Source organism: Hypanus sabinus (genome assembly GCF_030144855.1).
Source record: "Hypanus sabinus isolate sHypSab1 chromosome 1 unlocalized genomic scaffold, sHypSab1.hap1 SUPER_1_unloc_2, whole genome shotgun sequence".
Lineage (NCBI taxonomy): Eukaryota > Metazoa > Chordata > Chondrichthyes > Myliobatiformes > Dasyatidae > Hypanus > Hypanus sabinus.
The window spans coordinates 938,580-964,783 of record NW_026778909.1 but is presented as its reverse complement, the minus strand read 5'-3'; the positions used below and the strand labels follow the sequence as shown (position 1 = coordinate 964,783).

Sequence of the window (26,204 nt, the reverse complement as noted above, 5' to 3'; positions counted from 1 at the left end):
AGTGAGTGAATTGTCGAGGATTGGGAGCCGATCGGTGATGGATTGAGTGAACTGACGAGGATGGGGAGCTGATCGGTGATGGAGTGAGTGAACAGTCGAGGATGGGGAGCCGGTCGGTGGAGTGACCGAACTGTCGAGGATGGGGAGCTGATCAGTGGAGTCAGTGCACTGTCGAGGATGGGGAGCTGATCGATGGAGTGAGCGAACTGTCGAGGATGGGGAGCCGATCGGTGGTGGAGTGAGTGAACTGTCGAGGATGGGGAGATGATCGGTTGTGGAGTGAGTGAACTGTCGAGGATGGGGAACCGATCGGTGGTGGAGGGAGTGAACTGTCCTGGATGGGGAGCTGATCGTTGGTGGATTGAGTAAACTGTCGATGGGGAGCCGATCGGTGGAGCGAGTGAACTGTCGAGGATGGGGAGCCGATCGGTGGTGGAGTGAGTGAACTGTCGAGGATGGGGAGATGATCGGTTGTGGAGTGAGTGAACTTTCGAGGATGGGGAGCCGATCGGTGGTGGAGGGAGTGAACAGTCCTGGATGTGGAGATGATCGGTTGTGGAGTGAGTGAACTTTCGAGGATGGGGAGCTGATCGGTGGTGGAGTGAATGAACTGTCGAGGATTGGGAGCCGATCGGTGGAGTGAGTGAACTGTCGAGGATGGGGAGCTGTTCGGTGTAGTGAGTGAACTGTCGAGGATGGGGAGCTGATCGGTGGTGGGAGTAAACTGTTGAGGAATGGGAGTTGATCGGTGGAGTGAGTGAACTGTCGAGGATGGGGAGCCTATCGCTGGAGTGAGTGAACTGTCGAGGATGGGGAGTTGATCGGTGATGGAGTGAGTGAACTGTCGAGGATGGGGAGCTGATCGGTGGAGTGAGAGAACTGTCGAGGATGGGGAGCTGTTTGGTGGATAGAGTGATCTGTCGAGGATGGGGTGCCGATCAGTTGTGGAGTGAATGAACTGTCGAGGATGGGGAGCCGGTCGGTGGAGGGAGTGAACTGTCGAAGATGGGGCGCCGATTGGTGGAGTGAGTGAACTGTAGAGGATGGGGAACCGATCGGTGGTGGAGGGAGTGAACTGTCCTGGATGGGGAGCTGATCGGTGGTGGATTGAGTAAACTGTCGATGGGGAGCCGATCGGTGGAGCGAGTGAACTGTCGAGGATGGGGAGCCGATCGGTGGTGGAGTGAGTGAACTGTCGAGGATGGGGAGATGATCGGTTGTGGAGTGAGTGAACTTTCGAGGATGGGGAGCCGATCGGTGGTGGAGGGAGTGAACAGTCCTGGATGTGGAGATGATCGGTTGTGGAGTGAGTGAACTTTCGAGGATGGGGAGCTGATCGGTGGTGGAGTGAATGAACTGTCGAGGATTGGGAGCCGATCGGTGGAGTGAGTGAACTGTCGAGGATGGGGAGCTGTTCGGTGTAGTGAGTGAACTGTCGAGGATGGGGAGCTGATCGGTGGTGGGAGTAAACTGTTGAGGAATGGGAGTTGATCGGTGGAGTGAGTGAACTGTCGAGGATGGGGAGCCTATCGCTGGAGTGAGTGAACTGTCGAGGATGGGGAGTTGATCGGTGATGGAGTGAGTGAACTGTCGAGGATGGGGAGCTGATCGGTGGAGTGAGAGAACTGTCGAGGATGGGGAGCTGTTTGGTGGATAGAGTGATCTGTCGAGGATGGGGTGCCGATCAGTTGTGGAGTGAATGAACTGTCGAGGATGGGGAGCCGGTCGGTGGAGGGAGTGAACTGTCGAAGATGGGGCGCCGATTGGTGGAGTGAGTGAACTGTCGAGGATGGGGAGTCGATCGGTTGTGGAGTGAATGAACTGTCGAGGATGGGGAGCCAATCGGTGGTGGAGTGACTGAACTGTCGAAGATGGGGAGCCGATCGTTGGATTGACTGAACTGCCAAGGATGGGGAGCCTTTCGGTGGATTGAGTAAACTGTGGAGGAATGGGAGTTGATCGGTGGAGTTAGTGAACTGTCGAGGATGGGGGGCCGATCGGTGGAGTGAGTGAACTGTCGAGGATGGGGAAATGATTGGTGGTGGAGTGAGTGAACTGTCGAAGATGGGGAGCTGATCGGTGGTTGGGTGAGTGAGCTGTCGAAGATGGGGAAATGATTGGTGGTGGAGTGAGTGAACTGTCGATGGGGAGCCGATCGGTGGAGTGAGTGAACTGTTGAGGATGGGGTGCTGATTGGTGGAGTGAGCAAACTGTCGAGGATGGGGAGCTGATCGGTGGAGTGAGTGAACTGACGAGGATGGGGAGTTGATCGGTGATGGAGCGAGTGAACTGTCGAGGATGTGGAGCCGATCGGTGGTGGAGGGAGTGAACAGTCCTGGATGGGGAGCTGATCGGTGGTGGAGTGAGTAAACTGTCGATGGGGAGCCGATCGGTGGAGTGAGTGAACTGTCGAGGATGGGGAGCCGATCGGTGGAGTGACCGAACTGTCGAGAATCGGGAGTCGACCGGTGCAGTGAGTGAACTGTCGAGGATGGGGAGCTGATCGGTGGAGTCAGTGAACTGTCGAGGATGGGATGCTGATCGGTGGAGTCAGTGAACTGTCGAGGATGGGGAGCTGATCGGTGGTTGAGTGAGTGAGCTGTCGAAGATGGGGAGCTGATCGGTGGTGGAGGGAGTGAACTGTCGAGTATAAGGAGCTGATCGGTGGTGGAGTGAGTGAACTGTCGAGGATGGGGAGCTGATCGGTGGAGTCAGTGAACTGTCGAGGATTGGGAGCCGATCGGTGGAGTGAGTGAACTGTCAAGGATGGGGAACTGATCGGTGGAGTGAGTGAACTGTCGAGGATGGGGAGCTGATCGGTGGAGTGAGTGAACTGTCAAGGATGGGAAGCTGATCGGTGATGGAGTGAGTGATCTGTCGAGGATTTGGAGCTGATTGGTGATGGAGTGAGTGCAGTGTCGAGGATGGGGAGCCGATTGGTGATGGAGTGAGTGAACTGTCCAGGATGGGGAGCTGATCGGTGGTAGAGTGAGTGAACTGACGAGGATGGGGAGCCGATCGGTGGTGGAGTGACAGAACTGTCGAGAATGGGGAGTCGACCGGTGCAGTGAGTGAACTGTTGAGGATGCGGAGCTGATCGGTGGTGGAGTGAGTGAACTGTCGAGGATGGGGAGCCGATTGGCGGTGGAGTGAGTGAACTGTCGAGGATGGGGAGCCGATTGGCGGTGGAGTGAATGAACTGTCAAGGATGGGGAGCTGACTGGTGGAGGGAGTGAACTGTTGAGGATGGGGAGCTGATCGATGGAGTGAGTGAACTGTCGAGGATAAGGAGCTGATCGGTGGAGTGAGTGATCTGTCGAGGATGGGGAGCTGATCGGTGATGGAGTGAGTGAATTGTCGAGGATTGGGAGCCGATCGGTGATGGATTGAGTGAACTGACGAGGATGGGGAGCTGATCGGTGATGGAGTGAGTGAACAGTCGAGGATGGGGAGCCGATCGGTGGAGTGACCGAACTGTCGAGAATGGGGAGCCGATCGGTGGTGGAGTGAGTGAACTGTCGAGGATGGGGAGCTGATCGATGGAGTGAGCGAACTGTCGAGGATGGGGAGCCGATCGGTGGTGGAGTGAGTGAACTGTCGAGGATGGGGAGATGATCGGTTGTGGAGTGAGTGAACTGTCGAGGATGGGGAACCGATCGGTGGTGGAGGGAGTGAACTGTCCTGGATGGGGAGCTGATCGGTGGTGGATTGAGTAAACTGTCGATGGGGAGCCGATCGGTGGAGCGAGTGAACTGTCGAGGATGGGGAGCCGATCGGTGGTGGAGTGAGTGAACTGTCGAGGATGGGGAGATGATCGGTTGTGGAGTGAGTGAACTTTCGAGGATGGGGAGCCGATCGGTGGTGGAGGGAGTGAACAGTCCTGGATGTGGAGATGATCGGTTGTGGAGTGAGTGAACTTTCGAGGATGGGGAGCTGATCGGTGGTGGAGTGAATGAACTGTCGAGGATTGGGAGCCGATCGGTGGAGTGAGTGAACTGTCGAGGATGGGGAGCTGTTCGGTGTAGTGAGTGAACTGTCGAGGATGGGGAGCTGATCGGTGGTGGGAGTAAACTGTTGAGGAATGGGAGTTGATCGGTGGAGTGAGTGAACTGTCGAGGATGGGGAGCCTATCGCTGGAGTGAGTGAACTGTCGAGGATGGGGAGTTGATCGGTGATGGAGTGAGTGAACTGTCGAGGATGGGGAGCTGATCGGTGGAGTGAGAGAACTGTCGAGGATGGGGAGCTGTTTGGTGGATAGAGTGATCTGTCGATGATGGGGTGCCGATCAGTTGTGGAGTGAATGAACTGTCGAGGATGGGGAGCCGGTCGGTGGAGGGAGTGAACTGTCGAAGATGGGGCGCCGATTGGTGGAGTGAGTGAACTGTCGAGGATGGGGAGTCGATCGGTTGTGGAGTGAATGAACTGTCGAGGATGGGGAGCCAATCGGTGGTGGAGTGACTGAACTGTCGAAGATGGGGAGCCGATCGTTGGATTGACTGAACTGCCAAGGATGGGGAGCCTTTCGGTGGATTGAGTAAACTGTGGAGGAATGGGAGTTGATCGGTGGAGTTAGTGAACTGTCGAGGATGGGGAGATGACCGGTGGGGTGAGTGAACTGTCGAGGATGGGAAGCCGATCAGTGGAGTGAGTGACTGAACTGTCGAGGATGGGGAGCTGATCGGTGGAGTTAGTTAGTGTACTGTCGAGGATGGGGAGCTGATCGGTGGAGTCAGTGAATTTTCGAGGATGGGGAGCTGACCGGTGGTGTGAGTGAACTGTCGAGGATGGGGAGCTGACCGGTGGTGTGAGTGAACAGTCGAGGATAGGGAGTTGATTGGTGGAGTGAGTGTATTAACTCTCGAGGATGGGGAGCCGATCGGTGGTGGAGTGAGTGAACTGTCGAGGATGGGGAGCCGATCGGTGGAGTGACTGAACGGTTGAGGATGGGGAGCTGATCGGTGGTGGAGTGAGTGAACTGTCGAGGATGGGGAGCTGATCGGTAGAGTGAGTGAACTGTCGCGGATGGGGAGCTGATCGGTTGTGGAGTGAATGAACTGTCGAGGATGGGGAGCTGATCGGTGGAGTGAGTCAACTGTCGAGGATGGGGAGCTTATCAGTGATGGAGTGAGTGAACTGTCGAGGATGGGGAACCGATCGGTGGAGTGAGTGAACTGTCGAGGATGGGGAGCTGATCGGTGGTGGAGGGAGTAAACTGTCGAGTAATGGGAGTTGATCGGTGGAGTGAGTGAACTGTCGAGGAAGGGGAGCCTATCGCTGGAGTGAGTGAACTGTCGAGGATGGGGAGATGATCGGCGTTGGAGTGAGTGAACTGTCGAGGATGGGGAGCAGATCGGTGGTGGAGTGAGTGAACTGTCGAGGATGGGGAGCAGATCGGTGGTGGAGTGAGTGAACTGTCGAGGATGGGGAGCTGATCGGTGGTGGAGTGAGTGAACTGTCGAGGATGGGGAGCAGATCGGTGGTGGAGTGAGTGAACTGTCGAAATGGGGACCGATCGGTGGAGTGAGTGAACTGTCGAGGACGGGGAGATGATCGGTGGAGTGAGTGAACTGTCGAAGATGGGGAGCTGATCGGTGGAGTGAGTTAGTGAACTTTCGAGGATGGGGAGCTGATTGGTGGAGTGAGTGAACTGTCGAGGATGGGGAGCTGATCGGTGGAGTTAGTTAGTGTTCTGTCGAGGATGGGAAGCTGATCGGTGGAGTCAGTGAATTTTCGAGGATGGGGAGCTGAACTGTGGTGGATTGAGTGAACTGTTGAGGATAGGGAGCTGAGCGGTGATGGAGTGAGTGATCTGTCGAGGATGGGGTGCTGATCGGTGGTGGAGTGAGTGAACTGTCGAGGATTGGGACCTGATCGGTGGAGTAAGTGAGTGAACAGTCGAGGATGGGGAGCTGATCGGTGGAGTGAGTGAACTGTCGAGGATGGGTGGGTGATCGGTGGTGGAGTGGGTGAACGATCATGGTCGGTGGTTGAGTGATTAGCCATTTATGGGGAGCTGATCGGTTGTGGAGTGAGTGAACAGTCGAGGATGGGGAACTGATCGGTTGTGGAGTGAATGATCTGTCGAGAATGTGGAGCCGATTGGTCGAGTGAGTGAACTGTCGAGCATGGGGAGCTGATTGGTGGAGTGAGTGAAATGTCGAGGATTGGGAGCTGATCGGTGATGGAGTGAGTGAACTGTCGAGGATGGGGAGCCGATCGGTGGAGTGAGTGAACTGTCGAGGATGGAGCGCTGATCCGTGGTGGAATGATGGGAGATGGGAGCCGATCGGTGGAGTGAGTGAGTGATCTGTCGAGGATGGGGAGTTGATCAGTGATGGAATGACTGAACTGTCGAGGATGGGGAGATGATAGGTGGTGGAGTGAGTGAACTGTCGAGGATGGGGAGCTGATCGGTGATGGAGTGAGTGCGTGAATTGTCGAGTATGGGGAGCTGATCGGTGGTGGTGTGAGTGTATGAGCTGTTGAGGATGGGGAGTTGATCGGTTGTGGAGTGAGTGAACTGTCGAGGATGGGGTGCCGATCAATGGTGGAGTGAGTGATCTGTCGAGGATGGGGAGCCGATCGGTGGTGGAGTGAATGAACTGTCGAAGATGGGGAGCCGATCGGTGGATTGAGTGAACTGCCGAGGATGGGGAGCTGATTGGTGGTGGAGTGCGGGAACTGTCGAGAATGGGGAGCTGATCGGAGGAGTGAGTGAACTGTCGAGGATGGGGAACTGATCGGTGGAGTGAGTGAACTGTCGAGGATGGGGAGCCTGTAGGTGCAGGGAGTGAACTGTCGAGGATGGGGAGCTGATCGCCGGTGGAGTGAATGAACTGTCGAGGAAGGGGAGCTGATCGGTGGAATGAGTGAACTGTCGAGGATGGGGAGCTGATCGGTTGTGGAGTGAATGAACTGTCGAGGATGTGGAGTTGATCGGTGGAGTGAGTGATCTGTCGAGAATGGGGAGCTGATTGCTGGTCGAGGGAGTAAACTGTCGAGGAATGGGAGTTGATCGGTGGAGTTAGTGAACTGTCGAGGATGGGGAGCTGATCGGTGGTGGAGTGAGTGAACTGTCGAAGATGGGGAGCTGATCGGTGGAATGAGTGAACTGTCGAGGATGGGGAGCTGATCGGTTGTGGAGTGAATGAACTGTCGAGGATGTGGAGTTGATCGGTGGAGTGAGTGATCTGTCGAGGATGGGGAGTTGATCGGTGATGGAGTGAGTGAACTGTCGAGGATGGGATGCTGTTCGGTGGAGTGAGTGAACTGTCGAGGATGGGGAGCTGATCGGTGGAGTGAGTGAACTGTCGAAGATCGGGACCGATCGGTGGAGTGAGTGAACTGTCGAGGATGGGGAGATGACCTGTGGAGGGAGTGAACTGTCGAGGATGGGGAGCTGTTCGGTGGAGTGAGTGATCTGTCGAGGATGGGGTGCCGATCAGTTGTGGAGTGAGTGAACTGTCGAAGATGGTGACCGATCGGTGGAGTGAGTGAACTGTCGAGGATGGGGAGCTGATCGGTGGTGGAGGGAGTAAACTGTCGAGTAATGGGAGTTGATCGGTGGAGTGAGTGAACTGTCGAGGAAGGGGAGCCTATCGCTGGAGTGAGTGAACTGTCGAGGATGGGGAGATGATCGGCGTTGGAGTTAGTGAACTGTCGAGGATGGGGAGCAGATCGGTGGTGGAGTGAGTGAACTGTCGAAATGGGGACCGATCGGTGGAGTGAGTGAACTGTCGAGGGTGGGGTGCCTATAGGTGGAGGGAGTGAACTGTCGAGGATGGGGAACCGATCGGTGGTGGAGGGACTGAACTGTCGAGAATGGGGAACCGATCGGTGGTGGAGGGAGTGAACTGTCGAGGATGGGGAGCCGATCGGTGTATTGAGTGAACTGTCGAGGATCGGGAGCCTGTAGGTGGAGGGAGTGAACTGTCGAAGATGGGGAGCCGATCGGTGGAGTGACTGAACGGTTGAGGATGGGTAGCCGATTGGTGGTGCAGTGAGTGAACTGTCGAGGATGGGGAGCTGATCGGTTGTGGAGTGAATGAACTGTCGAGGATGGGGAGCTGATCGGTTGTGGAGTGAGTGAACTGTCGAAGATGGGGAGCTGATCGGTGGAATGAGTGAACTGTCGAGGATGGGGAGCTGATCGGTTGTGGAGTGAGTGATCTGTCGAGGATGGGGAGTTGATCGGTGATGGAGTGAGTGAACTGTCGAGGATGGGATGCTGTTCGGTGGAGTGAGTGAACTGTCGAAGATCGGGACCGATCGGTGGAGTGAGTGAACTGTCGAGGATGGGGAGATGACCTGTGGAGTGAGTGAACTGTCGAGGATGGGGTGCCGATCAATGGTGGAGTGAATGAACTGTCGAAGATGGGGAGCCGATCAATGGTGGAGTGAGTGATCTGTCGAGGATGGGGAGCCGATCGGTGGTGGAGTGAATGAACTGTCGAAGATGGGGAGCCGATCGGTGGATTGAGTGAACTGCCGAGGATGGGGAGCTGATTGGTGGTGGAGTGCGGGAACTGTCGAGAATGGGGAGCTGATCGGAGGAGTGAGTGAACTGTCGAGGATGGGGAACTGATCGGTGGAGTGAGTGAACTGTCGAGGATGGGGAGCCTGTAGGTGCAGGGAGTGAACTGTCGAGGATGGGGAGCTGATCGCCGGTGGAGTGAATGAACTGTCGAGGAAGGGGAGCTGATCGGTGGAATGAGTGAACTGTCGAGGATGGGGAGCTGATCGGTTGTGGAGTGAATGAACTGTCGAGGATGTGGAGTTGATCGGTGGAGTGAGTGATCTGTCGAGAATGGGGAGCTGATTGCTGGTCGAGGGAGTAAACTGTCGAGGAATGGGAGTTGATCGGTGGAGTTAGTGAACTGTCGAGGATGGGGAGCTGATCGGTGGTGGAGTGAGTGAACTGTCGAGGATGGGGAGCTGATCGGTGGTGGAGTGAGTGAACTGTCGAAGATGGGGAGCTGATCGGTGGAATGAGTGAACTGTCGAGGATGGGGAGCTGATCGGTTGTGGAGTGAATGAACTGTCGAGGATGTGGAGTTGATCGGTGGAGTGAGTGATCTGTCGAGGATGGGGAGTTGATCGGTGATGGAGTGAGTGAACTGTCGAGGATGGGATGCTGTTCGGTGGAGTGAGTGAACTGTCGAGGATGGGGAGCTGATCGGTGGAGTGAGTGAACTGTCGAAGATCGGGACCGATCGGTGGAGTGAGTGAACTGTCGAGGATGGGGAGATGACCTGTGGAGGGAGTGAACTGTCGAGGATGGGGAGCTGTTCGGTGGAGTGAGTGAACTGTCGAGGATGGGGTGCCGATCAGTTGTGGAGTGAGTGAACTGTCGAAGATGGTGACCGATCGGTGGAGTGAGTGAACTGTCGAGGATGGGGAGCTGATCGGTGGTGGAGGGAGTAAACTGTCGAGTAATGGGAGTTGATCGGTGGAGTGAGTGAACTGTCGAGGAAGGGGAGCCTATCGCTGGAGTGAGTGAACTGTCGAGGATGGGGAGATGATCGGCGTTGGAGTGAGTGAACTGTCGAGGATGGGGAGCAGATCGGTGGTGGAGTGAGTGAACTGTCGAAATGGGGACCGATCGGTGGAGTGAGTGAACTGTCGAGGATGGGGAGCTGATCGATGGTGCAGTGAGTGAACTGTCGAGGATGGGGAGCTGATCGGTAGAGTGAGTGAACTGTCGCGGATGGGGAGCTGATCGGTTGTGGAGTGAATGAACTGTCGAGAATGGGGAGCCGATTGGTGGCATGAGTGAACTGTTGAGGATGGGGAGCAGATCGGTGGAGTGAGTGAACTGTCGAGGATTGGGAGCTGATCTGTTGTGGAGCGAGTGAACTGACGAGGATGGGGAGCTGATCGGTGGTGGAGTGAGTGAACTGTCGAGGATGGGGAGATGACCGGTGGAGTGAGTGAACTGTCGAGGATGGGGAGATGACCGGTGGAGTGAGTGAACTGTCGAGGATAGGGGGCTGATCGGTGGAGTTAGTTAGTGTTCTGTCGAGGATGGGGAGCTGATCGGTGGAGTCAGTGAATTTTCGAGGATGGGGAGCTGACCGGTGGTGTGAGTGAACTGTCGAGGATGGGGAGCTGACCGGTGGTGGAGTGAGTCAACTGTCGAGGATCGGGAGCTGATCGGAGGAGTGAGTGAACTGTCGAGGATGGGGAGCTGATCGGTGATGGAGTGAGTGAACTGTTGAGGATGGGGTGCTGATCGGTGGTGGAGTGAGTCAACTGTCGAGGATGGGGAGCTGATCGGTGGTAGAGTGAGTCAACTGTCGAGGATGGGGAGCTTATCAGTGATGGAGTGAGTGAACTGTTGAGGATGGGGAGCTGATTGGTGGTGGAGTGAGTGAACTATCGAGGATGGGGAGCTGATCGGAGGAGTGAGTGAACTGTTGAGGATGGGGAGCCTGTAGGTGGAGGGAGTGAACTGTCGAGGATGGGGAGCTGTTCGGTGGAGTGAGTGATCTGTCGAGGATGGGGTGCCGATCAGTTGTGGAGTGAGTGAACTGTCGAAGATGGTGACCGATCGGTGGAGTGAGTGAACTGTCGAGGATGGGGAACCGATCGGTGGTGGAGTGAGTGAACTGTCGAGGATGGGGAGCTGATCGGTGGAGTGAGTGAACTGTCGAGGAAGGGGAGCCTATCGCTGGAGTGAGTGAACTGTCGAGGATGGGGAGCTGATCGGTGATGGAGTGAGTGAACTGTTGAGGATGGGGTGCTGATCGGTGGTGGAGTGAGTCAACTGTCGAGGATGGGGAGCTGATCGGTGGTGGAGTGAGTCAACTGTCGAGGATGGGGTGCCGATCAGTTGTGGAGTGAGTGAACTGTCGAAGATGGTGACCGATCGGTGGAGTGAGTGAACTGTCGAGGATGGGGAGCTGATCGGTGGTGGAGGGAGTAAACTGTCGAGTAATGGGAGTTGATCGGTGGAGTGAGTGAACTGTCGAGGAAGGGGAGCCTATCGCTGGAGTGAGTGAACTGTCGAGGATGGGGAGATGATCGGCGTTGGAGTTAGTGAACTGTCGAGGATGGGGAGCAGATCGGTGGTGGAGTGAGTGAACTGTCGAAATGGGGACCGATCGGTGGAGTGAGTGAACTGTCGAGGGTGGGGTGCCTATAGGTGGAGGGAGTGAACTGTCGAGGATGGGGAACCGATCGGTGGTGGAGGGACTGAACTGTCGAGAATGGGGAGCTGATCGGTTGTGGAGTGAGTGAACTTTCGAGGATGGGGAGCTGATCGGTGGTGGAGTGAATGAACTGTCGAGGATTGGGAGCCGATCGGTGGAGTGAGTGAACTGTCGAGGATGGGGAGCTGTTCGGTGTAGTGAGTGAACTGTCGAGGATGGGGAGCTGATCGGTGGTGGGAGTAAACTGTTGAGGAATGGGAGTTGATCGGTGGAGTGAGTGAACTGTCGAGGATGGGGAGCCTATCGCTGGAGTGAGTGAACTGTCGAGGATGGGGAGTTGATCGGTGATGGAGTGAGTGAACTGTCGAGGATGGGGAGCTGATCGGTGGAGTGAGAGAACTGTCGAGGATGGGGAGCTGTTTGGTGGATAGAGTGATCTGTCGATGATGGGGTGCCGATCAGTTGTGGAGTGAATGAACTGTCGAGGATGGGGAGCCGGTCGGTGGAGGGAGTGAACTGTCGAAGATGGGGCGCCGATTGGTGGAGTGAGTGAACTGTCGAGGATGGGGAGTCGATCGGTTGTGGAGTGAATGAACTGTCGAGGATGGGGAGCCAATCGGTGGTGGAGTGACTGAACTGTCGAAGATGGGGAGCCGATCGTTGGATTGACTGAACTGCCAAGGATGGGGAGCCTTTCGGTGGATTGAGTAAACTGTGGAGGAATGGGAGTTGATCGGTGGAGTTAGTTAACTGTCGAGGATGGGGGGCCGATCGGTGGAGTGAGTGAACTGTCGAGGATGGGGAGATGACCGGTGGGGTGAGTGAACTGTCGAGGATGGGAAGCCTATCAGTGGAGTGAGTGACTGAACTGTCGAGGATGGGGAGCTGATCGGTGGAGTTAGTTAGTGTACTGTCGAGGATGGGGAGCTGATCGGTGGAGTCAGTGAATTTTCGAGGATGGGGAGCTGACCGGTGGTGTGAGTGAACTGTCGAGGATGGGGAGCTGACCGGTGGTGTGAGTGAACAGTCGAGGATAGGGAGTTGATTGGTGGAGTGAGTGTATTAACTCTCGAGGATGGGGAGCCGATCGGTGGTGGAGTGAGTGAACTGTCGAGGATGGGGAGCCGATCGGTGGAGTGACTGAACGGTTGAGGATGGGGAGCTGATCGGTGGTGGAGTGAGTGAACTGTCGAGGATGGGGAGCTGATCGGTAGAGTGAGTGAACTGTCGCGGATGGGGAGCTGATCGGTTGTGGAGTGAATGAACTGTCGAGGATGGGGAGCTGATCGGTGGAGTGAGTCAACTGTCGAGGATGGGGAGCTTATCAGTGATGGAGTGAGTGAACTGTCGAGGATGGGGAACCGATCGGTGGAGTGAGTGAACTGTCGAGGATGGGGAGCTGATCGGTGGTGGAGGGAGTAAACTGTCGAGTAATGGGAGTTGATCGGTGGAGTGAGTGAACTGTCGAGGAAGGGGAGCCTATCGCTGGAGTGAGTGAACTGTCGAGGATGGGGAGATGATCGGCGTTGGAGTGAGTGAACTGTCGAGGATGGGGAGCAGATCGGTGGTGGAGTGAGTGAACTGTCGAGGATGGGGAGCAGATCGGTGGTGGAGTGAGTGAACTGTCGAGGATGGGGAGCTGATCGGTGGTGGAGTGAGTGAACTGTCGAGGATGGGGACCGATCGGTGGAGTGAGTGAACTGTCGAGGACGGGGAGATGATCGGTGGAGTGAGTGAACTGTCGAAGATGGGGAGCTGATCGGTGGAGTGAGTTAGTGAACTTTCGAGGATGGGGAGCTGATTGGTGGAGTGAGTGAACTGTCGAGGATGGGGAGCTGATCGGTGGAGTCAGTGAATTTTCGAGGATGGGGAGCTGAACTGTGGTGGATTGAGTGAACTGTTGAGGATAGGGAGCTGAGCGGTGATGGAGTGAGTGATCTGTCGAGGATGGGGTGCTGATCGGTGGTGGAGTGAGTGAACTGTCGAGGATTGGGACCTGATCGGTGGAGTAAGTGAGTGAACAGTCGAGGATGGGGAGCTGATCGGTGGAGTGAGTGAACTGTCGAGGATGGGTGGGTGATCGGTGGTGGAGTGGGTGAACGATCATGGTCGGTGGTGGAGTGATTAGCCATTTATGGGGAGCTGATCGGTTGTGGAGTGAGTGAACAGTCGAGGATGGGGAACTGATCGGTTGTGGAGTGAATGATCTGTCGAGAATGTGGAGCCGATTGGTCGAGTGAGTGAACTGTCGAGCATGGGGAGCTGATTGGTGGAGTGAGTGAAATGTCGAGGATTGGGAGCTGATCGGTGATGGAGTGAGTGAACTGTCGAGGATGGGGAGCCGATCGGTGGAGTGAGTGAACTGTCGAGGATGGAGCGCTGATCCGTGGTGGAATGATGGGAGATGGGAGCCGATCGGTGGAGTGAGTGAGTGATCTGTCGAGGATGGGGAGTTGATCAGTGATGGAATGACTGAACTGTCGAGGATGGGGAGATGATAGGTGGTGGAGTGAGTGAACTGTCGAGGATGGGGAGCCGATCGGTGGATTGAGTGAACTGCCGAGGATGGGGAGCTGATTGGTGGTGGAGTGCGGGAACTGTCGAGAATGGGGAGCTGATCGGAGGAGTGAGTGAACTGTCGAGGATGGGGAACTGATCGGTGGAGTGAGTGAACTGTCGAGGATGGGGAGCCTGTAGGTGCAGGGAGTGAACTGTCGAGGATGGGGAGCTGATCGCCGGTGGAGTGAATGAACTGTCGAGGAAGGGGAGCTGATCGGTGGAATGAGTGAACTGTCGAGGATGGGGAGCTGATCGGTTGTGGAGTGAATGAACTGTCGAGGATGTGGAGTTGATCGGTGGAGTGAGTGATCTGTCGAGAATGGGGAGCTGATTGCTGGTCGAGGGAGTAAACTGTCGAGGAATGGGAGTTGATCGGTGGAGTTAGTGAACTGTCGAGGATGGGGAGCTGATCGGTGGTGGAGTGAGTGAACTGTCGAAGATGGGGAGCTGATCGGTGGAATGAGTGAACTGTCGAGGATGGGGAGCTGATCGGTTGTGGAGTGAATGAACTGTCGAGGATGTGGAGTTGATCGGTGGAGTGAGTGATCTGTCGAGGATGGGGAGTTGATCGGTGATGGAGTGAGTGAACTGTCGAGGATGGGATGCTGTTCGGTGGAGTGAGTGAACTGTCGAGGATGGGGAGCTGATCGGTGGAGTGAGTGAACTGTCGAAGATCGGGACCGATCGGTGGAGTGAGTGAACTGTCGAGGATGGGGAGATGACCTGTGGAGGGAGTGAACTGTCGAGGATGGGGAGCTGTTCGGTGGAGTGAGTGATCTGTCGAGGATGGGGTGCCGATCAGTTGTGGAGTGAGTGAACTGTCGAAGATGGTGACCGATCGGTGGAGTGAGTGAACTGTCGAGGATGGGGAGCTGATCGGTGGTGGAGGGAGTAAACTGTCGAGTAATGGGAGTTGATCGGTGGAGTGAGTGAACTGTCGAGGAAGGGGAGCCTATCGCTGGAGTGAGTGAACTGTCGAGGATGGGGAGATGATCGGCGTTGGAGTGAGTGAACTGTCGAGGATGGGGAGCAGATCGGTGGTGGAGTGAGTGAACTGTCGAAATGGGGACCGATCGGTGGAGTGAGTGAACTGTCGAGGGTGGGGTGCCTATAGGTGGAGGGAGTGAACTGTCGAGGATGGGGAGCTGATCGGTGCAGTGAGTGAACTGTCGAGGATGGGGAGCTGATCTGTAGAGTGAGTGAACTGTCGCGGATGGGGAGCTGATCGGTTGTGGAGTGAATGAACTGTCGAGAATGGGGAGCCGATTGGTGGCATGAGTGAACTGTTGAGGATGGGGAGCAGATCGGTGGAGTGAGTGAACTGTCGAGGATTGGGAGCTGATCTGTTGTGGAGCGAGTGAACTGACGAGGATGGGGAGCTGATCGGTGGTGGAGTGAGTGAACTGTCGAGGATGGGGAGATGACCGGTGGAGTGAGTGAACTGTCGAGGATGGGGAGATGACCGGTGGAGTGAGTGAACTGTCGAGGATAGGGGGCTGATCGGTGGAGTTAGTTAGTGTTCTGTCGAGGATGGGGAGCTGATCGGTGGAGTCAGTGAATTTTCGAGGATGGGGAGCTGACCGGTGGTGTGAGTGAACTGTCGAGGATGGGGAGCTGACCGGTGGTGGAGTGAGTCAACTGTCGAGGATCGGGAGCTGATCGGAGGAGTGAGTGAACTGTCGAGGATGGGGAGCTGATCGGTGATGGAGTGAGTGAACTGTTGAGGATGGGGTGCTGATCGGTGGTGGAGTGAGTCAACTGTCGAGGATGGGGAGCTGATCGGTGGTGGAGTGAGTCAACTGTCGAGGATGGGGAGCTTATCAGTGATGGAGTGAGTGAACTGTTGAGGATGGGGAGCTGATTGGTGGTGGAGTGAGTGAACTATCGAGGATGGGGAGCTGATCGGAGGAGTGAGTGAACTGTTGAGGATGGGGAGCCTGTAGGTGGAGGGAGTGAACTGTCGAGGATGGGGAGCTGTTCGGTGGAGTGAGTGATCTGTCGAGGATGGGGTGCCGATCAGTTGTGGAGTGAGTGAACTGTCGAAGATGGTGACCGATCGGTGGAGTGAGTGAACTGTCGAGGATGGGGAACCGATCGGTGGTGGAGTGAGTGAACTGTCGAGGATGGGGAGCTGATCGGTGGAGTGAGTGAACTGTCGAGGAAGGGGAGCCTATCGCTGGAGTGAGTGAACTGTCGAGGATGGGGAGATGATCGGCGTTGGAGTGAGTGAACTGTCGAGGATGGGGAGCAGATTGGTGGTGGAGTGAGTGAACTGTCGAGGATGGGGAGCCGATTGGTGGTGGAGTGAATGAACTGTCGAGGATGGGGAGCCGATCGATTTATTGAGTGAACTGTCGAGGATCGGGAGCCTGTAGGTGGAGGGAGTGAACTGTCGAGGATGGGGAACCGATCGGTGGTGGAGTGAGTGAACTGTCGAGGAAGGGGAGCCTATCGCTGGAGTGAGTGAACTGTCGAGGATGGGGAGCTGTTCGGTGGAGTGAGTGATCTGTCGAGGATGGGGTGCCGATCAGTTGTGGAGTGAGTGAACTGTCGAAGATGGTGACCGATCGGTGGAGTGAATGAACTGTCGAGGATGGGGTACCGATCGGTGGTGGAGTGAGTGAACTGTCGAAGATGGGGACCGATCGGTGGAGTGAGTGAACTGTCGAGGATGGGGAGCTGATTGGTGGTGGAGTGAGTGATCTGTCGAGGATGGGGAACCGATCGGTGGAGTGAGTGAACTGTCGAGGAAGGGGAGCCTATCGCTGGAGTGAGTGAACTGTCGAGGATGGGGAGATGATCGGCGTTGGAGTGAGTGAACTGTCGAGGATGGGGAGCAGATCGGTGGTGGAGTGAGTGAACTGTCGAAATGGGGACCGATCGGTGGAGTGAGTGAACTGTCGAGGACGGGGAGATGATCGGTGGAGTGAGTGAACTGTCGAAGATGGGGAGCTGATCGGTGGAGTGAGTTAGTGAACTTTCGAGGATGGGGAGCTGATTGGTGGAGTGAGTGAACTGTCGAGGATGGGGAGCTGATCGGTGGAGTTAGTTAGTGTTCTGTCGAGGATGGGAAGCTGATCGGTGGAGTCAGTGAATTTTCGAGGATGGGGAGCTGAACTGTGGTGGATTGAGTGAACTGTTGAGGATAGGGAGCTGAGCGGTGATGGAGTGAGTGATCTGTCGAGGATGGGGTGCTGATCGGTGGTGGAGTGAGTGAACTGTCGAGGATTGGGACCTGATCGGTGGAGTAAGTGAGTGAACAGTCGAGGATGGGGAGCTGATCGGTGGAGTGAGTGAACTGTCGAGGATGGGTGGGTGATCGGTGGTGGAGTGGGTGAACGATCATGGTCGGTGGTGGAGTGATTAGCCATTTATGGGGAGCTGATCGGTTGTGGAGTGAGTGAACAGTCGAGGATGGGGAGCTGATCGGTTGTGGAGTGAATGATCTGTCGAGAATGTGGAGCCGATTGGTCGAGTGAGTGAACTGTCGAGGATGGGGAGCTGATCGGTGATGGAGTGAGTGAACTGTTGAGGATGGGGAGCTGATCGGTGGTTGAGGGAGTGAACTGTCGAGGATGGGGAGCTGATTGGTGGAGTGAGTGAAATGTCGAGGATTGGGAGCTGATCGGTGATGGAGTGAGTGAACTGTCGAGTATGGGGAGCTGATCGGTGCTGGAGTGAGTGAAGTGTCGAGGATGGGGAGCCGATCGGTGGAGTGAGTGAACTGTCGAGGATGGAGCGCTGATCCATGGTGGAATGATGGGAGATGGGAGCCGATCGGTGGAGTGAGTGAGTGATCTGTCGAGGATGGGGAGTTGATCAGTGATGGAATGACTGAACTGTCGAGGATGGGGAGATGATAGGTGGTGGAGTGAGTGAACTGTCGAGGATGGGGAGCTGATCGGTGATGGAGTGAGTGCGTGAATTGTCGAGTATGGGGAGCTGATCGGTGGTGGTGTGAGTGTATGAGCTGTTGAGGATGGGGAGTTGATCGGTGGTGGAGTGAGTGAACTGTCGAGGATGGGGTGCCGATCAATGGTGGAGTGAGTGATCTGTCGAGGATGGGGAGCCGATCGGTGGTGGAGTGAATGAACTGTCGAAGATGGGGAGCCGATCGGTGGATTGAGTGAACTGCCGAGGATGGGGAGCTGATTGGTGGTGGAGTGCGGGAACTGTCGAGAATGGGGAGCTGATCGGAGGAGTGAGTGAACTGTCGAGGATGGGGAACTGATCGGTGGAGTGAGTGAACTGTCGAGGATGGGGAGCCTGTAGGTGCAGGGAGTGAACTGTCGAGGATGGGGAGCTGATCGCCGGTGGAGTGAATGAACTGTCCATGATGGGGAGCTGATCGGTTGTGGAGTGAATGAACTGTCGAGGATGTGGAGTTGATCGGTGGAGTGAGTGATCTGTCGAGAATGGGGAGCTGATTGCTGGTCGAGGGAGTAAACTGTCGAGGAATGGGAGTTGATCGGTGGAGTTAGTGAACTGTCGAGGATGGGGAGCTGATCGGTGGTGGAGTGAGTGAACTGTCGAAGATGGGGAGCTGATCGGTGGAATGAGTGAACTGTCGAGGATGGGGAGCTGATCGGTTGTGGAGTGAATGAACTGTCGAGGATGTGGAGTTGATCGGTGGAGTGAGTGATCTGTCGAGAATGGGGAGCTGATTGCTGGTCGAGGGAGTAAACTGTCGAGGAATGGGAGTTGATCGGTGGAGTTAGTGAACTGTCGAGGATGGGGAGTTGATCGGTGATGGAGTGAATGAACTGTCGAGGATGGGATGCTGTTCGGTGGAGTGAGTGAACTGTCGAGGATGGGGGGCCGATCGGTGGAGTGAGTGAATTGTCGAGGATCCAGAACTGATCAGTGGTGGAGTGAGTGAACTGTCGAAGATCGGGACCGATCGGTGGAGTGAGTGAACTGTCGAGGATGGGGAGATGACCGGTGGAGTGAGTGAACTGTCGAGGATGGGGAGCTGATCGGTGGAGTCAGTGAATTTTCGAGGATGGGGAGCTGACCGGTGGAGTGAGTGAGTGAACTGTCGAGGATGGGGGGCTGATCGGTGATGGAGTGAGTGAACTGTCGAGGATGGGGAGCCGATCGATGTATTGAGTGAACTGTCGAGGATGGGGAGCTGATCAGATGAGTGAGTGAACTGTTGAGCATGGGGAGACTGTAGGTGGAGGGAGTGAATTTTCGAGGATGGGGAGCTGACCGGTGGTGTGAGTGAACAGTCGAGGATAGGGAGCTGAACGGTGGTGTGAGTGAACAGTCGAGGATAGGGAGTTGATTGGTGGAGTGAGTGTATTAACTCTCGAGGATGGGGAGCCGATCGGTGGTGGAGTGAGTGAACTGTCGAGGATGGGGAGCCGATCGGTGGAGTTAGTGAACTGTCGAGGATGGGGAGTTGATCGGTGATGGAGTGAATGAACTGTCGAGGATGGGATGCTGTTCGGTGGAGTGAGTGAACTGTCGAGGATGGGGGGCCGATCGGTGGAGTGAGTGAATTGTCGAGGATCCAGAACTGATCAGTGGTGGAGTGAGTGAACTGTCGAAGATCGGGACCGATCGGTGGAGTGAGTGAACTGTCGAGGATGGGGAGATGACCGGTGGAGTGAGTGAACTGTCGAGGATGGGGAGCTGATCGGTGGAGTCAGTGAATTTTCGAGGATGGGGAGCTGACCGGTGGAGTGAGTGAGTGAACTGTCGAGGATGGGGGGCTGATCGGTGATGGAGTGAGTGAACTGTCGAGGATGGGGAGCCGATCGATGTATTGAGTGAACTGTCGAGGATGGGGAGACTGTAGGTGGAGGGAGTGAACTGTCGAAGATGGTGACCGATCGGTGGAGTGAATGAACTGTCGAGGATGGGGAGCCGATTGGTGGAGTGAGTGAATTGTCGAGGTTGGGGAGCTGATCGGTGCTGGAGTGAGTGAACTGTCGAGGATTGGGAGCTGATCGGTGGAGTGAGTGAATTGTCGAGGTTGGGGAGCTGATCGGTGGTGGTGTGAGTGAACTGTCGATGATGGGGAGCTGATCGGTGTTGGAGTGAGTGAACTGTCGAGGATGGGGAGCTGATCGGTGATGGAGTGAGTGAACTGTCGAGGATGGGATGCTGATCGGTGGAGTGAGTGAACTGTCGAGGATGGGGGGGCCGATCAGTGGAGTGAGTGAATTGTCGAGGATGCGGAGCTGATCAGTGGTGGAGTGAGTGAACTGTCGAAGATCGGGACTGATCGGTGGAGTGAGTGAACTGTCGAGGATGGGAAGCCGATCAGTGGAGTGAGTGAGTGAACTGTCGGGGATGGGGAGCTGATCGGTGGAGTTAGTTAGTGTACTGTCGAGGATGGGGAGCTGATCGGTGGAGTGAGTGAACTGTCGAGGATGGGAAGCCGATCAGTGGAGTGAGTGACTGAACTGTCGAGGATGGGGAGCTGATCGGTGGAGTGACTGAACTGTCGAGGATAGGGGGCTGATCGGTGGAGTTAGTTAGTGTACTGTCGAGGATGGGGAGCTGATCGGTGGAGTCAGTGAATTTTCGAGGATGGGGAGCTGACCGGTGGTGTGAGTGAACAGTCGAGGATAGGGAGTTGATTGGTGGAGTGAGTGAACTGTCGAGGATGGGGAGCTGACCGGTGGTGTGAGTGAACAGTCGAGGATAGGGAGTTGATTGGTGGAGTGAGTGTATTAACTCTCGAGGATGGGGAGCCGATCGGTGGTGGAGTGAGTGAACTGTCGAGGATGGGGAGCCGATCGGTGGAGTGAGTGAACTGTCGCGGATGGGGAGCTGATCGGTTGTGGAGTGAATGAACTGTCGAGGATGGGGAGCTGATCGGTAGAGTGAGTGAACTGTCGAGGATGGGGAGCTGATCGGTGGAGTGAGTCAACTGTCGAGGATGGGGAGCTTATCAGTGATGGAGTGAGTGAACTGTCGAGGATGGTGAGCTGATCGGTGGAGTGAGTGAACTGTCGAGGATGGGGAACCGATCAGTGGAGTGAGTGAACTGTCGAGGATGGGGAGCTGATCGGTGGTGGAGGGAGTAAACTGTCGAGTAATGGGAGTTGATCGGTGGAGTGAGTGAACTGTCGAGGAAGGGGAGCCTATCGCTGGAGTGAGTGAACTGTCGAGGATGGGGAGATGATCGGCGTTGGAGTGAGTGAACTGTCGAGGATGGGGAGCAGATCGGTGGTGGAGTGAGTGAACTGTCGAAATGGGGACCGATCGGTGGAGTGAGTGAACTGTCGAGGACGGGGAGATGATCGGTGGAGTGAGTGAACTGTCGAAGATGGGGAGCTGATCGGTGGAGTGAGTTAGTGAACTTTCGAGGATGGGGAGCTGATTGGTGGAGTGAGTGAACTGTCGAGGATGGGGTGCTGATCGGTGGAGTTAGTTAGTGTTCTGTCGAGGATGGGAAGCTGATCGGTGGAGTCAGTGAATTTTCGAGGATGGGGAGCTGAACTGTGGTGGATTGAGTGAACTGTTGAGGATAGGGAGCTGAGCGGTGATGGAGTGAGTGATCTGTCGAGGATGGGGTGCTGATCGGTGGTGGAGTGAGTGAACTGTCGAGGATTGGGACCTGATCGGTGGAGTAAGTGAGTGAACAGTCGAGGATGGGGAGCTGATCGGTGGAGTGAGTGAACTGTCGAGGATGGGTGGGTGATCGGTGGTGGAGTGAGTGAACGATCATGGTCGGTGGTGGAGTGATTAGCCATTTATGGGGAGCTGATCGGTTGTGGAGTGAGTGAACTGTCGAGGATGGGGAGCTGATTGGTGGAGTGAGTGAAATGTCGAGGATTGGGAGCTGATCGGTGATGGAGTGAGTGAACTGTCGAGTATGGGGAGCTGATCGGTGCTGGAGTGAGTGAAGTGTCGAGGATGGGGAGCCGATCGGTGGAGTGAGTGAACTGTCGAGGATGGAGCGCTGATCCGTGGTGGAATGATGGGAGATGGGAGCCGATCGGTGGAGTGAGTGAGTGATCTGTCGAGGATGGGGAGTTGATCAGTGATGGAATGACTGAACTGTCGAGGATGGGGAGATGATAGGTGGTGGAGTGAGTGAACTGTCGAGGATGGGGAGCTGATCGGTGATGGAGTGAGTGCGTGAATTGTCGAGTATGGGGAGCTGATCGGTGGTGGTGTGAGTGTATGAGCTGTTGAGGATGGGGAGTTGATCGGTGGTGGAGTGAGTGAACTGTCGAGGATGGGGTGCCGATCAATGGTGGAGTGAGTGATCTGTCGAGGATGGGGAGCCGATCGGTGGTGGAGTGAATGAACTGTCGAAGATGGGGAGCCGATCGGTGGATTGAGTGAACTGCCGAGGATGGGGAGCTGATTGGTGGTGGAGTGCGGGAACTGTCGAGAATGGGGAGCTGATCGGAGGAGTGAGTGAACTGTCGAGGATGGGGAACTGATCGGTGGAGTGAGTGAACTGTCGAGGATGGGGAGCCTGTAGGTGCAGGGAGTGAACTGTCGAGGATGGGGAGCTGATCGCCGGTGGAGTGAATGAACTGTCGATGATGGGGAGCTGATCGGTGGAATGAGTGAACTGTCGAGGATGGGGAGCTGATCGGTTGTGGAGTGAATGAACTGTCGAGGATGTGGAGTTGATCGGTGGAGTGAGTGATCTGTCGAGAATGGGGAGCTGATTGCTGGTCGAGGGAGTAAACTGTCGAGGAATGGGAGTTGATCGGTGGAGTTAGTGAACTGTCGAGGATGGGGAGCTGATCGGTGGTGGAGTGAGTGAACTGTCGAAGATGGGGAGCTGATCGGTGGAATGAGTGAACTGTCGAGGATGGGGAGCTGATCGGTTGTGGAGTGAATGAACTGTCGAGGATGTGGAGTTGATCGGTGGAGTGAGTGATCTGTCGAGAATGGGGAGCTGATTGCTGGTCGAGGGAGTAAACTGTCGAGGAATGGGAGTTGATCGGTGGAGTTAGTGAACTGTCGAGGATGGGGAGCTGATCGGTGGTGGAGTGAATGAACTGTCGAGGATGGGATGCTGTTCGGTGGAGTGAGTGAACTGTCGAGGATGGGGGGCCGATCGGTGGAGTGAGTGAATTGTCGAGGATCCAGAACTGATCAGTGGTGGAGTGAGTGAACTGTCGAAGATCGGGACCGATCGGTGGAGTGAGTGAACTGTCGAGGATGGGGAGATGACCGGTGGAGTGAGTGAACTGTCGAGGATAGGGGGCTGATCGGTGGAGTTAGTTAGTGTTCTGTCGAGGATGGGGAGCTGATCGGTGGAGTCAGTGAATTTTCGAGGATGGGGAGCTGACCGGTGGTGTGAGTGAACTGTCGAGGATAGGGAGCTGATCGGAGGAGTGAGTGAACTGTCGAGGATGGGGAGCTGATCGGTGGAGTGAGAGAACTGTCGAGGATGGGGAGCTGATCGGTGGAGTGAGAGAACTGTCGAGGATGGGGAGCTGTTCGGTGGAGTGAGTGATCTGTCGAGGATGGGGTGCCGATCAGTTGTGGAGTGAGTGAACTGTCGAAGATGGTGACCGATTGGTGGAGTGAGTGAACTGTCGAGGATGGGGAGCTGATCGGTGGTGGAGGGAGTAAACTGTCGAGTAATGGGAGTTGATCGGTGGAGTGAGTGAACTGTCGAGGAAGGGGAGCCTATCGCTGGAGTGAGTGAACTGTCGAGGATGGGGAGATGATCGGCGTTGGAGTGAGTGAACTGTCGAGGATGGGGAGCAGATCGGTGGTGGAGTGAGTGAACTGTCGAAATGGGGACCGATCGGTGGAGTGAGTGAACTGTCGAGGGTGGGGTGCCTATAGGTGGAGGGAGTGAACTGTCGAGGATGGGGAACCGATCGGTGGTGGAGGGACTGAACTGTCGAGAATGGGGAACCGATCGGTGGTGGAGGGAGTGAACTGTCGAGGATGGGGAGCCGATCGGTGTATTGAGTGAACTGTCGAGGATCGGGAGCCTGTAGGTGGAGGGAGTGAACTGTCGAGGATGGGGAACCGATCGGTGGTGGAGTGAGTGAACTGTCGAGGATGGGGAGCTGACCGGTGGAGTGAGTGAACTGTCGAGGATTGGGAGCTGATCTGTTGTGGAGCGAGTGAACTGTCGAGGATGGGGAGCTGATCGGTGGTGGAGGGAGTAAACTGTCGAGGAATGGGAGTTGATCGGTGGAGTGAGTGAACTGTCGAGGAAGGGGAGCCTATCGCTGGAGTGAGTGAACTGTCGAGGATGGGGAGCTGTTCGGTGGAGTGACTGAACGGTTGAGGATGGGTAGCCGATTGGTGGTGCAGTGAGTGAACTGTCGAGGATGGGGAGCTGATCGGTGGTGGAGTGAGTGAACTGTCGAGGATGGGGAGCTGATCGGTTGTGGAGTGAATGAACTGTCGAGGATGGGGAGCTGATCGGTGGCATGAGTGAACTGTCGAGGATTGGGAGCTGATCTGTTGTGGAGCGAGTGAACTGTCGAGGATGGGGAGCTGATCGGTGATGGAGTGAGTGAACTGTCGAGGATGGGGAGCCGATTGGCGGTGGAGTGAGTGAACTGTCGAGGATGGGGAGCCGATTGGCGGTGGAGTGAGTGAACTGTCGAGGATGGGGAGCTGATCGGTGGTGGACTGAGTTAAATGTCGAGGATGGGGAGTTGATCGGTGGAGTGAGTGATCTATCAGGGATGGGGTGCCGATCAGTTGTGGAGTGAGTGAACTGTCGAAGATGGGGACCGATCGGTGGAGTGAGTGAACTGTCGAGGATGGGGAGCCGATCAATGGAGGGAGTGAACTGTCCAAGATGGGGCGCCGATCGGTGGAGTGAGTGAACTGTCGAGGATGGGGAGCCGATCAATGGAGTGAGTGAACTGTCGAGGTTGGGGGGGCCGATCGGTGGAGTGAGTGAATTGTCGAGGATGCGGAGCTGATCAGTGGTGGAGTGAGTGAACTGTCGAAGATCGGGACTGATCGGTGGAGTGAGTGAACTGTCGAGGATGGGGAGATGACCGGTGGAGTGAGTGAACTGTCGAGGATGGGGAGCCGATCAGTGGAGTGAGTGAGTGATCTGTCGGGGATGGGGAGCTGATCGGTGGAGTGACTGAACTGTCGAGGATGGGGAGCTGATCGGTGGAGTCAGTGAATTTTCGAGGATGTGGAGCTGACCGGTGGTGTGAGTGAACTGTCGAGGATGGGGAGCTGACCGGTGGTGTGAGTTACCAGTCGAGGATAGGGAGTTGATTGGTGGAGTGAGTGTATTAACTCTCGAGGATGGGGAGTTGATCGGTGGAGTGAGTGAACTGTCGAGGATTGGGAGCTGATCGGTTGTGGAGTGAGTGAACTGTCGAGGATGGGGAGCTGATCGGTGGTGGAGGGAGTAAACTGTCGAGTAATGGGAGTTGATCGGTGGAGTGAGTGAACTGTCGAGGAAGGGGAGCCTATCGCTGCAGTGAGTGAACTGTCGAGGATGGGGAGCTGTTCGGTGGAGTGAGTGATCTGTCGGGGATGGGGTGCCGATCAGTTGTGGAGTGAGTGAACTGTCGAAGATGGGGACCGATTGGTGGAGTGAATGAACTGTCGAGGATGGGGAGCTGATCGGTTGTGGAGTGAATGAACTGTCGAGAATGGGGAGCCGATTGGTGCAGTGAGTGAACTGTCGAGGATGGGGAGCTGATCGGTGGCATGAGTGAACTGTCGAGGATGGGGAGCTGATCGGTGGAGTGAGTGAACTGTCGAGGATTGCGAGCTGATCGGATGTGGAGTGAGTGAACTGTCGAGAATTGGGAGCTGATCGGTGGAGTGAGTGAACTGTCGAGGATGGGGAGCTGATTGGTGGAGTGAGTGAACTGTCGAGGATTGGGAGCTGATCGGTGGAGTGAGTGAATTGTCAAGGATGGGGAGCTGATCGGTGGTGGAGTGAGTGAATTGTCGAGGAAGGGGAGCTGATCGGTGGTGGAGTGAGTGAACTGTCGAGGATGGGGAGCTGATCTGTGATGGAGTGAGTGAACTGTCGATGATGGGAAGCTGATCGGTAGAGTGAGTGAATTGTCGAGGATGGGGAGCTGTTCAGTGGAGTGAGAGAACTGTCGAGGAAGGGGTGCCGATCAGTTGTGGAGTGAGTGAACTGTCGAAGATGGTGACCGATCGGTGGAGTGAGTGAACTGTCGAGGATGGGGAGCTGATCGGTGGTGGAGGGAGTAAACTGTCGAGTAATGGGAGTTGATCGGTGGAGTGAGTGAACTGTCGAGGAAGGGGAGCCTATCGCTGGAGTGAGTGAACTGTCGAGGATGGGGAGATGATCGGCGTTGGAGTGAGTGAACTGTCGAGGATGGGGAGCAGATCGGTGGTGGAGTGAGTGAACTGTCGAAATGGGGTCCGATCGGTGGAGTGAGTGAACTGTCGAGGATGGGGAGCCGATCGATTTATTGAGTGAACTGTCGAGGATGGGGAGCCGATCGATTTATTGAGTGAACTGTCGAGGGTGGGGAGCCTATAGGTGGAGGGAGTGAACTGTCGAGGATGGGGAACCGATCGGTGGTGGAGGGA

The 26,204-nt window shown here is 55.8% G+C and overlaps 2 protein-coding genes across 2 annotated transcripts in view; one reads left to right on the top strand and one right to left on the bottom strand.

Moving 5' to 3' along the window:
* The window catches only part of LOC132385393 (histone-lysine N-methyltransferase 2B-like), a 292,547-nt gene that overhangs the window by 48,490 nt on the left and 217,853 nt on the right, over positions 1 to 26,204 (top strand). The window lies entirely within an intron of this gene.
* Positions 14,363 to 24,694, bottom strand: LOC132385394 (mucin-2-like). Its single transcript, XM_059957437.1, has 2 exons — positions 15,173 to 24,694; positions 14,363 to 14,432 (listed from the first exon to the last, which is right to left on the bottom strand). Exon 1 carries the CDS (start codon positions 24,085 to 24,087, stop codon positions 22,639 to 22,641), a length of 1,449 nt encoding a protein of 482 aa, XP_059813420.1. The 5' UTR covers positions 24,088 to 24,694; the 3' UTR covers positions 14,363 to 14,432; positions 15,173 to 22,638.